This window comes from Entelurus aequoreus, linkage group LG03 (assembly GCF_033978785.1).
Source record: "Entelurus aequoreus isolate RoL-2023_Sb linkage group LG03, RoL_Eaeq_v1.1, whole genome shotgun sequence".
Lineage (NCBI taxonomy): Eukaryota > Metazoa > Chordata > Actinopteri > Syngnathiformes > Syngnathidae > Entelurus > Entelurus aequoreus.
The window spans coordinates 55,657,878-55,670,785 of NC_084733.1; the positions used below are offsets into that span (position 1 = coordinate 55,657,878).

A 12,908-nucleotide genomic window follows, 5' to 3' on the forward strand; every position below is an offset into this window, starting at 1 on the left:
GGCGTTCAACTCGTCGTCGCCACCTGACTCTTCCCCGCTGGTTGCGGGGACACTTGGCCTGGCGGCCCACCGCCTTGTCCTCCCTCCACTCTACCTTGACTTTGGACTGGTTTTTTTTGGGGGGGGGTTTCTTTCTAGAACGTCTGGTATCTGTTATCAGAAGGGGGGCTACTGTCAGGCTTGTCCCTGACAGTTTGGTTATGTTTTAGTTTCTCCTCTGTGTTTGTCTTTATTTCCTGTCAGCGCTTTTATTTTGGTTGTTTCCTGCTTGTCTCCCTGAGCGCTGTTTTCCCTCAGCTGCGGCTGATTGGTACCTGGCCACACCTAATGTCATTCAGCCAGCTGCTATATATTTAAACCTGCCTTGCCATCCAGTCTGTGCTTGAGTATTGTCGCTAATACTTGGCGATGTCATTGTCTACTACTTGTCGTTTGCGGTAAGCTGTTCCTGTTTAAAAGTTCCTAATAGTTATTATTTCTCCGGCTGTAGAAAACACCCGCTCACAGGGCACAGAGGAGGCGTCAGTGCGACACAGTTCTCATATCGGTCACATGACCAAAACAGCTCATGGTCGGTCACGTGACTTTCTAAAAGCGGTACGCGCACCGACACAGGGTGTTGCTCTATGAGCTCGACGCATGCGCCGATGCATCGGTGTTGCCGGACCCATCACTAATATTTACAGTTTGCTTTCTCCTAGCTCTTTTGTTTCGTGTTTTCCTGTTAGCTAGATCTTGTTAGCTGTTTCCAGTTTTTCTGTTTGCTAGTTTCTGTTTTCAGTTTGGCTATTCCTAATTCCTGGTTTGTTTTACATTTATTTTGAACATGAAAGGCCTACTGAAATGATTTTTTTTTATTTAAACGGGGATAGCAGATCTATTCTATGTGTCATACTTGATCATTTCGCGATATTGCCATATTTTTGCTGAAAGGATTTAGTATAGAACAACGACGATAAAGATCGCAACTTTTGGTATCTGATCAAAAAAGGCTTGCCCCTACCGGAAGTAGCGTGACGTAGTCAATTGAACATATACGCAAAGTTCCCTATTGTTTACAATGATGGCCGCATGAAGTGAGAGAGATTCGGACCGAGAAAGCGACAATTTCCCCATTAATTTGAGCGAGGATGAAAGATTTGTGGATGAGTAAAGTGCAAGTGAAGGACTAGTGGGGAGTGGATGCGATTCAGATAGGGAAGATGCTGTGAGAGCCGGGGGTGACCTGATATTCAGCTGCGAATGACTACAACAGTAAATAAACACAAGACATATATATACTCTATTAGCCACAACACAACCAGGCTTATATTTAATATGCCACAAATTAATCCTGCATAAAAACACCTAAGTGTTTGTTATGTTAGCTCCTAGCTCCTATGCTAGCTCCTAGCTCCTAGCTCCATATAAGCCGCCAATCCAATTCAAACACCTGCACAACACACACAATCACTCAGCCCAAAAGACCATTCACCTAACCCAAGGTTCATAAAGCTTATATATTTAAACAAAGTAACGTACGTGACGCGCACGTACTGGCAAGCGATCAAATGTTTGGAAGCGCAGCTGCTACTCACGGTACCTGATATTCAGCTGGGAATGACTAAAACAGTAAATAAACACAAGACATATATATACTCTATTAGCCACAACACAACCAGGCTTATATTTAATATGCCACAAATTAATCCTGCATAAAAACACCTAGGTGTTTATGCTAGCTCCTAGCTCCTTTGCTAGCTCCTAGCTCCATAGAACACGCCAATACAATTCAAACACCTGATCCACACACACAATCACTCAGCCCAAAAGACCGTTCACCTCACCCAAGGTTCATAAAGCTTATATATTTAAACAAAGTTATGTACGTGACGCGCACGTACGTGCAAGCGATCAAATGTTTGGAAGCCAAAGCTGCATACTCACGGTAGCACGTCTGCGTCTTTGTCATCCAAATCAAAGTAATCCTGGTAAGAGTCTGTGTTGTCCCAGTTCTCTACAGGCGTCTGTGTATCGAAGTCAAAAGTCCTCCTGGTTAGAGTCTCTGTTATCCGAGTTCTTCGATCTTGACTGCATCTTTCGGGAATGTAAACAATGAAACTGGGGACTTCCTTCGCAAAATACGTCCGCTTTGCACCGAGAACTTTCTTCTTTGCTTGCTCAGCTTCTTTCTCCATAATGCAATGAACATAATTGCAACAGATTCACCAACATAGATGTCCAGAATACATCCAGAATGAGATGAAAACAGCTATTTCGTATTGGCTTCAATGTGGAAGGCATACCTCTGTTCCCCGGGCTATGTCACGCGCATACGTCATCCTCAGAGGCGTTTCGAACCGGAAGTTCCCCGGGACATTTAAAATTGCACTTTATAAGTTAACCCGGCCGTATTGGCATGTGTTGCAATGTTAAGATTTCATCATTGATGTATAAACTATCAGACTGCGTGGTCGGTAGTAGTGGGTTTCAGTAGGCCTTTAAATTATGTTTTCCTGCACCAGTCCTGCCTTCTCTGCATCTTAGGGTTCGTCACCAACACCTTGTGACAATCTCTAATTTAAATGAATGAAATATTCTCATTGAATAGTTTGTTCTTTATATAGTTGAACCACAAACTCACTCAAAAATTATCAGTGGAAATCAAATGTATTAAACCATGGGGGTCTGGATTGGAAGTCACACTCAAAATTTAAGTGCAAAAGCAAACTACACTTGTTGTCTATTCCATTTGCATAGCAGCATGTGAAATTGATTGTCAATCAGTGTTGGTTTCTAAGTGCACGGTTTGATTTCACAGAAGTGTGATTGACTTGGAGTTTCATTGTGTTGTTTAAGTGTTCCCTTTATTTTTTTTAGCAGTTTATTTTATGTCCTTAAAGCCCTACTGAAATGATTTTTTTAAATTTAAACGGGGGATCCATTCTATGTGTCATACTTGATCATTTCGCGATATTGCCATATTTTTGCTGAAAGGATTTAGTAGAGAACAACGACGATAAAGTTTGCAACTTTTGGTCGCTGATAAAAAAAAGCCTTGCCTATACCGGAAGTAGCGTGACGTCACAGGAGGAAGGGCTGCTCACATTTTCCCATTGTTTACAATGCAGTGAGAGAGATTCGGACCAAGAAAGCGACGATTACCCCATTAATTTGAGCGAGGATGAAAGATTCGTGGATGAGGAACGTGAGAGTGAAGGACTAGAGTGCAGTGCAGGACGTATCTTTTTTCGCTCTGACCGTAACTTAGGTACAAGGGCTCATTGGATTCCACACTTTCTCCTTTTTCTATTGTGGATCACGGATTTGTATTTTAAACCACTTCGGATACTATATCCTCTTGAAAATGAGAGTCGAGAACGCGAAATGGACATTCACAGTGACTTTTATCTCCACGACAATACATCGGCGAAACACTTTAGCTGCGGAGCTAACGTGATAGTATCGGGCTCAAATGCAGAAAGAAACAAAATAAATAAACCCCTGACTGGAAGGATAGACAAAAGATCAACAATACTATTAAACCATGGACATGTAAATATACGGTTAATGCTTTCCAGCCTGTCAAAGCTTAACAATGCTGTTGCTAACGACACCATTGAAGCTAACTTAGCAACGGGACCTCACAGAGCTATGCTAAAAACATTAGCTCTCCACCTACGCCAGCCAGCCCTCATCTGCTCATCAACTCCCGTGCTCACGTGCGTTCCAGCGATCGACGGAGCGGCAAAGGACTTCACCCGATCACCGATGCGGTCGGCGGCCCGGAGACGGAGGAAGTCAAGGTGAGGTCGGCGGCTAGCGCGTCTGCTATCCATCTCAAAGTCCTCCTGGTTGTGTTGCTTTAGTCCGCCGCTAATACACCGATCACACTTACGGCTTTCTTCTTTGCAGTCTCCATTGTTCATTAAACAAATTGCAAAAGATTCACCAACACAGATGTCCAGAATACTGTGGAATTTTGGTATGAAAACAGAGCTTTTTTGTAGTGGATCCAATGGGGTCCGAATACTTCCGTTCTCTCCGTGACGTCACACGCATACGTCATCATATCTAGACGTTTTCAACCGGAAGTGTCACGGGAAATTTAAAATTGCACTTTATAAGTTAACCCGGCCGTATTGGCATGTGTTGCAATGTTAAGATTTCATCATTGATATATAAACTATCAGACTGCGTGGTCGGTAGTAGTGAGTTTCAGTAGGCCTTTAATGTTATTTCCCTTTTGGTTTCATGTGTTTACCCTTTGTTTTTGTGGACTTTTCATCTGTACTTCTAAACACGTAATTCCCCTATTGTTGGATAAATAAAGCCTATCCATCCATCGTTATATAAACCTTAAAAACAACCGCATGAAAGAAATACTGCAGGTTCACCCAACAAAAGGTAAGTTGCTGTTCAGTGGTGTTTGCAGCAGATTTATTTCTTGCATTTGTTTTTGTTTTTGCAGCATTAATGTGATTGACAAAGTTTTAATTTACAGCATTTTCCAATTGCATTTGTTTTATAGTGATTGTGCTCATTTATGTCTTTAGATAGTTTCGGACCTTGCTGCGTGGCTACAATTTAAATACATTGTTTAGTTGAACACACATTTTTACACACAATGCAATAAATAAAGCACAGTATGTAGAGTTTTATTCAAGATCACAGGTGGGTGTGGCTTTCAAAGAACTGAACAGCAATAGAATATTACACTAAATTCGGGTTTTAAAAACCTAAATCTGAATAAACAAGTGACGAAGCACATGACACCTAGTTTGTATTGGGGTTAATTACCCTTCCCATGAACAGCAGGGATTTTGTGTCCTCATGATATATGAAGAAGAAAAATGGACGGTTGACAATGAAGGTCTTGGGTAAGGAGTAAGGAATAATGCCAGTTGTAGTCGCAGCTGCTGCGGTTGTCCCTGTCTCGTCCACCTCAATGACAGCCTTGTGTAACACCTGTAGTTCCAAATCAATTAAAGACATTAAAAACAATTATGGTCTGCACATTTTAGATAGGAAAACCAACCTCTGAAACCTGGGGTTCTTTGTCCTTGCTTAGTCCGGTCAAGTTGGCAGTGCGAGAGAAGATACCGGTGAATCCTAGTTCTGGGAGAATGTTGTGCAAAGAGTACGACTGCGCCATTTTGAATTTGGGAATGTTGATCTCCAGTCTACTGTGAGCACAAAGTGGTGAGAGTATTTGTTGCATGCCCTTATTTTCTCTACAATACAACTTACGTTTTTTGCAGTTTTTTGATCCAATTGAGGAACATCTTTGCAGTGAGCTCATCTTCAATAGAACTGTAGTCCACTCCTTTGTTTGGTAGCAAGATGAGCATGGAAACACCCTCCAGGTAGGGCAATTTCAGTACTTTTGCGCCCAGATGAGAATCGTCCATCATTTCAAACTTGTCCTCTTTGAACATCATTTGCACTTGCGGAATATTGTAGTTATCGACGTAGAAGGGTGCCTTGTGTGTGTGGTTGGGGTTAAAAGGCATTTCCCATCCTCCTGGATGACAGAAGCAGGCAGTGTGTGTGTCAGTGTCACACTAAAGAATGTCGCATTTGCATTTCAGATGCGTTCACACTTGTTATAGAGATAATCGATATGGTACTAATTGCCGGTATTTGGGAATCAATGTGGCATTTTGTTGCACAACAGTACCATTTGTCAGTATTTTTGTGTGTTAACATGTAATAAATGTTTTTATATATATATATATATATATATAACATGAACACTGAACTGTGCAATCAAGTTGTTTTCTTACATATCTTGTGTCTCATTTGTAAGTACTTTACTGTGCTGTATTACATAGTAGACTTTGCATACAGTTGCAATTCCAAGGCGTTAGATGGCAGTGTAGTGATAGACCACAGTGTGTTTGATATATTCTGCTGATTTGATATCATGATGTGATTACTCAGTTTTTTTGTCCCATATTGTTTAGACCATCGACTTCCGGCGGAAAATGGTACCAATGTGAGCACCTGTTTGCAATTATAATTTGTCTCACGATTTATACCTAACGATCCCTCCTGGAGATTGCAGATGTGCACTGACCAGTCCCAGTTTGATAGCCTTCACGCTTGCTGTTCCCAAGTATTTTTTCCGCATTCCTCTGTGTGTTATTGATGAAACTAGTATTGTGGTACCTGGCTGCTGAAGTCGACCCCCTCCCTGGTTATTGTTTTGATACTATTTTCTAAGACCTGAATTTTTGTCCTGCCTTTGGAGCAATAAAAAACTCTAAACTGCCCTATGCCGGTGTCTCCCTTTTTGCATACTGGATGGAACCTTTTTGAAAGGAGTAAGGGAAAAACCCAGAAGTGTTGCCAAAGCCAGGATGTCCTCTCTGAATACACTAGTCTTGTTTTTGAGTCCTGAATGTTTAAACAGTAAGTGCTGTACTTACTACACAACAGCTGTTTGATTGTAATGTGTATCTTGGTTGTAGTTTTGACTACCAAATCTGAAAGTGTTGAATTCGTTATGTAAAATGGCTAATGCTAACCGGTAGCATGTCTATGGCAAATCCAATGTTAACTAGCATTGAGTGAGTTCATTTTGAAAAGTGGCCCCTAACTGTGCTTTTGAGCATCTAATTCTTGCTTTGTTGGCATGGAAAATTGTAATTTAGTATCTATTAATACTACCACATATTATGTTTGCATATGGTGACTATTTACATTCCTCATGGAGAAAGTGGACCACCATTTTTAAGTAAATAGGGCTATTTTATCGTGGGCAGGTAATAAAGTAGGTTTGACATTGCATGTGGACTAGATTAGTTCTCGCAAGATAAAAGGCTGTAAATTGGCCCTTGGTATGCAAAGTGACAGCCCTATCCATGGGAAGGGACCACATGTTTAAATTAACGCCAACATTTAAGTTATGACCTAAATCTTTGGTGTTAGGACACTTGGACACCCTCACATCACCTTACATGGTCAGGATGTATGCAACTTGCTTAGCACACACACAAAGACTTGAGATGACATCATTGAGGGATATAAAACTGGTGGTTTGGCTTCTCCAAGATGGGAGAGAGACATCTTTTGACAAGACCTCCTCCAGGTACTGCAGTCCTCTGTAATTGAGACCCGCTTGTAATAAAGCAACTTTTTGTTCAACGATGCGACCCCAATGTTTCCTTTGATCCAGCCACATTGCCGCGTCGCCCTTAGACCCCGGAGAAGGTGACAAGACCAGCAATACACAACAGTCACATTACCTAGAGGCAGTTCGGCCTAGTCCGCTGAGTGCTTGACAGGTCTTTAGCCGGTGCCAAGTCCGCAACCGGACATGACGCGATGTGAAACAAGCGTATCAGAATATGGCACCGTTTGATTATACAAATCGATAGACTTTGGTCTGTACCTATAAAAATTCAGTGTACATCTCTACTTGTAACACTTTGTTCAGTTAAAACAAACTCTGATGCGTTTGCTAGTGCGTTTTTTTTGGGGGGTCAAGTGTGAAAGTAACACTTCAGCTGGGTCTCGGTCTGATTGGTTCATCCATCCATCCAGGTCGCAATCCTGTAGGGAAAACTCAGACCACCCAGTCTCCAGGCCACCTCTCCCAATTACACCCGAGTGACACAAGGTGTTCCCAGACCAGCTGTGACACATAATCCCTTTCGCATTTCCTGATACCAAAATGTACAAAAACCAAAACCAGTGAAGTTGGCACATTGTGTAAATCGTAAATGAAAACAGAATACAATGATTTGCAAATCCTTTTCAATCTATATTCAATTGAATACACTGCAAAGACAATATATTTAATGTTGGAACTGGAAAACTTTATTTCTTGCAAATATTAGCTCATTTGGAATTTGATGCCTGTAACATGTTTCAAAAAAAGCTGGCACAAGTGGCAAAAAAGACTGAGAAAGTTGAGGAATGCTCATCAAACACTTATTTGGAACATCCCACAGGTGAACAGGCTAATTGGGAACAGGTGGGTGCCATGATTGGGTATAAAAGCAGCTTCCATGAAATGCTCAGTCATTCACAAACAAGGATGGGGCGAGGGTCACCACTTTGTGAACAAATGCGTGAGCAAATTGTCCAACAGTTTAAGAACAACATTTCTCAACGAGCTTTTACAAGGAATTTAGGGATTTCACCATCTACGGTCATACTTGCCAACCTTGAGACCTCCGAATTCAGGACATGGGGGGTGGGGGTGGGGCGGGGTTGGGAGGGGCGGGGGATGTATATTGTAGCGTCCCGGAAGAGTTATTGCTGCAAGGGGTTCTGGGTATTTGTTCTGTTGTGTTACGGTGCAGATGTTCTCCCGAAATGTCTTTGTCATTCTTGTTTGGTGTGGGTTCACAGTGTGGCGCATATTTGTAACAGTGTTAAAGTTGTTTATACGGTCACCCTCAGTGTGATCTGTATGGCTGTTGATCAAGTATGCCTTGCATTCACTCATGTGTGTGTAGAAGCCGCATATATTATGTGACTGGGCCGGCACGCTGTTTGTATGGAGGAAAAGCGGACGTGACGACAGGTTGTAGAGGACGCTAAAGGCAGTGCCTTTAAGGCACGCCCCCAATATTGTTGTCCGGGTGAAAATCGGGAGAAATTCAGGAGAATGGTTGCCCCGGGAGATTTTCGGGAGGGGCACTGAAATTCGGGCGTCTCCCGGGAAAATCGGGAGGGTTGGCAAGTATGTCTATGGTACGTAACATAATCAAAAGGTTCAGAGAATCTGGAGAAATCACTGCATGTAAAGGGCAAGGCCGAAAACCAACATTGAATGCCTGTGACCTTCGATCCCTCAGGCGGTACTGCATCAAAATGTGACATCAGTGTGTAAAGGATATCACCACATGGGCTCAGGAACACTTCAGAAAACCACTCTCAGTAACTACAGTTGGTCGCTACATCTGTAAGTGCAAGTTAAAACTCTACTATGCAAAGCGAAAGCCATTTTATCAACAACACCCAGAAACGCCACCGGCTTTGCTGGGCCCGAGCTCATCTAAGATGGACTGATGAAAAGTGGAAAAGTGTTCTGTGGTCTGACGAGTCCATATTCCAAATTGTTTTTGGAAACTGTGGACGTCGTGTCCTCCAGACCAAAGAGGAAAATAACCATGCAAAGTTCAAAAGCCAGCATCTGTGATGGTATGGGGGTGTATTAGTACCCAAGGCATGGGTAACTTACACATCTGTACCATTAATGCTGAAAGGTACATACAGGTTTTGGAGCAACATATGTTGCCATCCAAGCAACATATTTTTCATGGACGCCCCTGCTTATTTCAGCAAGACTATGCCAAGCCCCATTTTGCACGTGTTACAACAGCGTGGCTTCGTAGTAGTAGCAAACCACACCAAAGTGCGCTGTTTTTTGGTCTGTCTGTGAGGACCGAACCCCAAGTGTGAACGCAGGCTTATATTTGAGGTAGCATGAACTTACCTTGGAAGTAAAAGGTGTTGATAATCATGAGTTGGGTCAGTGGATCAAGGCTGGACACCATGTCTGTCACTTTTCCCCCAGTCTTGTCTTTAATATACTCGTTAATGACACGGATACTTGCCTGTGTATCTTCAAAGTTTACTCTTTTAACGTCGCCATTAAAATAGGACTTCATCTGCTCTTCGAAGGTCTTCTCTATGCTAAAATGCTGGCGGGCAAAGATGGACATGCCTTGGTCCGCTATCATGGTTCCATTCTGCGTGATGTTACCATGGAGCATCTGGAACAGCTTGGGGATCAGATCAGGCTGATCAGCTTGAGCCAGCTTCTCCAGGCATAGTCCTTTCAGAATCTCCTCGTACGTGACGCCACGGGCGGCCATGGACAGGGCGGCAAAACTGGTGGAAACGCTTAGAGGGGAGAAAATGATGTTCTCGTCGTGGTAACTGGATATTTTGCGGAAAAGGTTCAAAGCGAAATCTATATTTTTGAAAGAGAGATTGTGAATGCTTGGGCCAGGAAGTGGCATCGGCATCCCAGGAGCCAGGAAGCACATCAGCAGGAAGACTAATCCCAGCTTCATTTTGCAGGCCACCGTTATTTGAGTATGGAAAGATTTGGGCGCACCACCTGAATCATAAAGACACATGTTGGTAATAGCACATTTAAACAATTCCAATATTTCCAACATCTCTGAGTTTAAGCAGAGAATAAAAGACTTCAATCACGCTCATACGTACCATCCAATTTGTGCAACATCATAAGTCCAAGTCTTCTTATTTGGGGAACCAAAGTACAAGTGTGTTTTGAGTGTTACACATTAACCAGGACACACAGGCCTACTTTCACCCCCTTTCCAAATAAGGTCATAGGACCTCAATGTGTGTTTGTGCATGTGCTTTTGTCAAAATAATACAAACATCACAGCAGGCTGGTCTTGTGTTGAAGACTACACTGTCATTGTTTTCATTGTAAATCCACAGCAAATGACTGGCTAATAATTGCATTACTTTATATATTTATATATTAACAGCAATGTACTGTAACTGCGGAGCTGTGATTTATTTTAAGGTTGGTTACAATAAAGTTGCAACTAAATGCTGTAACTTCAAAATTAAATATAAGGGTTCATTACAATAACATTACAACTATATGCTGTAACTTCACACGTTTTTCTTTATTGTTAATTACTATTTTGGTTTAACAGCATACTGCCACTTACTGTAGATGTGCAACGTAATCTACAGAACCTCCTAAGAGATCTGTTTGAATTTACAGTAATTTGTTGAAATGTCACTGTAAATTTTGGTGACGGTATTTTACTGCGAAAACACACTATTTAAAGGTAATAATGTGGCCAGAAATGGTACTGCAATCACGGTCAAAATTCTGTAGTCCCCTCCCACTCTCCATGACTGAGGTTGCCAGATACGCAGCCGAATCCGAATCCTACTCCAAGGAACTTCAAATGGCAATCGACGAGTCCTACGCTGTAGGTTTCTCTTGTTTATGCTTCTTGCAAGATGGTTTACTAAATAATTATGCCACATTTACTGATGTCGATTTCTTGTAAAGTTACGCAGCAATATTTTCGTCGGGAGTCGGGACAGATTGTTGTCATTACCCTGCTAAAATGTCTAATTTGACCGCACGGACCACAATCGAAATAATTATATATGATAAAATATTATATATCGCATAGGATCGCATGGGACGGCGTGACGCGGTTTGAGAGTGGCCGTGCCAGCAACCTGAGGGTTCCTGGTTCGATCCCCAGCTTCTACCAACCTAGTCACGTCCGTTGTGTCCTTGAGCAAGATACTTCACCCTTGCTCCTGATGGGTCGTGGTTAGGGCCTTGCATGGCAGCTCCTGCCATCAGTGTGTGAATGTGTGTGTGAATGGGTGAATGTGGAAATAGTGTCAAAGCGCTAGTACCTTGAAAGTAGAAAAGCGCTAGACATGTATAACATTCTTTGATAGCAAGCCAAGGCCAACACTAAAAAAAAATCACATGCACATAAGTAAAGTTAAAGTCCCAACGATAGGTGTGGTGAAATTATCCGCTGCATTTGACCCATCCCCATGTTCACCCCCTAGGAGGTGGAGGGAGCACTGAGTAGCAGCGGCGGCCACAAACAGGAATCATTTGGTGATTTTACTTCCAATTCCAGGGAGGCAATGGATCCCATTTTTATAGTCTTTGGTATGACTCGGCCGGGGTTTGAACTCACGACCTTCCGGTCTCAGGGCGGACACTCTAACCACAAGGCCACTGAGCAGGTCTAGTAGAAGGAAAGATGAATGCAGCAATGTGCAGAGACATTCTGAATGAAAACCAACACTTCGCATCCAACCTGATGGAGCTTGAGAGGTGCTGCTAAGAGGAATGGGTGAAACTGCAACCAAAGATAGGTGTGCCAATCTTGTGGCATCGTATTCACAAAGACTTTCCTGCCAAAGGTGAATCAACAAACTATTGAGCAAAAGCTGTGAATACTTATGTACATGTGATTTTTTTAAAAACCTTTTCACATTGTCATTGTACAGCCCTTACCTTTGGGCTGATACCGAGGGCGACTGTGTTGACCAGTTTGACGCGTGTAAATGATAGAATGTCCAGTACTGTAGAACTGTGTTTGGATATGACAATCCATTTATTCCAGCTATCTAAATTAAATCAAATGTAAGTTATATAACATAAAGTATGCTAACCTTGAATGGCACATTGTCACAGCATTGTCACGGCAAGACACGACACGTCACGTCACAAACACGACCACGACCACGGTCGAAAACTGTTTGTCCTCCAATCGCCCTGCCCATGCTCACACCTGAACCCAATTTAAGGAGGCTACCATGGTAACCGCACCATAGCAACAGTCACCTCCCTGTCAACACTTCCTGGTTCTTAACAGGAAGTGGGCGGAGCAATCTGCTGAAAAGGAAATTAAACATGCTGAACCCAACAATCAATTAGAGAAAATAAAAATAAAAACAATATAAACAAATAAGGAATTTTGGCTCCAACAGTCATTATGGGCTATTGTCTGTGGAATTTTGAAGACAGAAATGAATTCACCGGTATTGTATTTTGGAATAAGGCTGAAACATAACAAAATGTGGAAAAAGTGAAGCACTGAAAGTTTTCCAAATGCACTGCAAGTTCGAAAACACTTGTTCATGCTATTGAATGAGAAAGTGTGTCCAAACTTTTGACTTGTACAATATTGTCACATGACGAACCCCAAGATGCAGAGACGGCAGGCTTGGTGTAGGAAAACATAATTTTATCTCCAAAATAAAAGTAAAACACAAACCAGGAATCAAGAAAGGCCAAAATGGTAACAGAAAACAGGAACCAGCATACAGGACACGAGGAACAAAAAGACAGCAAGCTGCAAACAGCTACAGAATACAGCTTACCGTTACAACGACAAGTAGTAGCTACAACGACAGGTAGTAATGACATCGACAAG

General features: G+C 42.3%; 1 protein-coding gene across 2 annotated transcripts; it reads right to left on the minus strand.

Moving 5' to 3' along the window:
* Positions 1–4,621: 4,621 nt before the first annotated feature.
* Positions 4,622–10,213, minus strand: serpina10b (serpin peptidase inhibitor, clade A (alpha-1 antiproteinase, antitrypsin), member 10b). Of its 2 annotated transcripts, none has more exons than XM_062042229.1 (5): positions 10,171–10,213; positions 9,431–10,060; positions 5,230–5,503; positions 5,018–5,162; positions 4,622–4,947 (listed from the first exon to the last, which is right to left on the minus strand). In XM_062042229.1, exons 1-5 carry the CDS (start codon positions 10,190–10,192, stop codon positions 4,756–4,758), a joined length of 1,263 nt encoding a protein of 420 aa, XP_061898213.1. In that variant the 5' UTR covers positions 10,193–10,213; the 3' UTR covers positions 4,622–4,755. The 2 variants fall into 2 exon arrangements, with proteins under 2 accessions (XP_061898213.1, XP_061898212.1); XM_062042228.1 differs by having other exon boundaries at positions 5,018–5,165.
* Positions 10,214–12,908: the final 2,695 nt, after the last annotated feature.

Bases quoted from the DNA above. Each gene is read 5' to 3' on its own strand.
- serpina10b (XM_062042228.1), bottom strand. From the start codon at position 10,192: ATGATGTTGCACAAATTGGATG. The intron at 10,061-10,170 runs GTACGTATGAGC...TTTATGATTCAG, and splicing joins GATGTTGCACAAATTGGATG to GTGGTGCGCCCAAATCTTTC. The intron at 5,166-5,229 runs GTAAGTTGTATT...TTGTGCTCACAG, and splicing joins ATCAAAAAACTGCAAAAAAC to TAGACTGGAGATCAACATTC.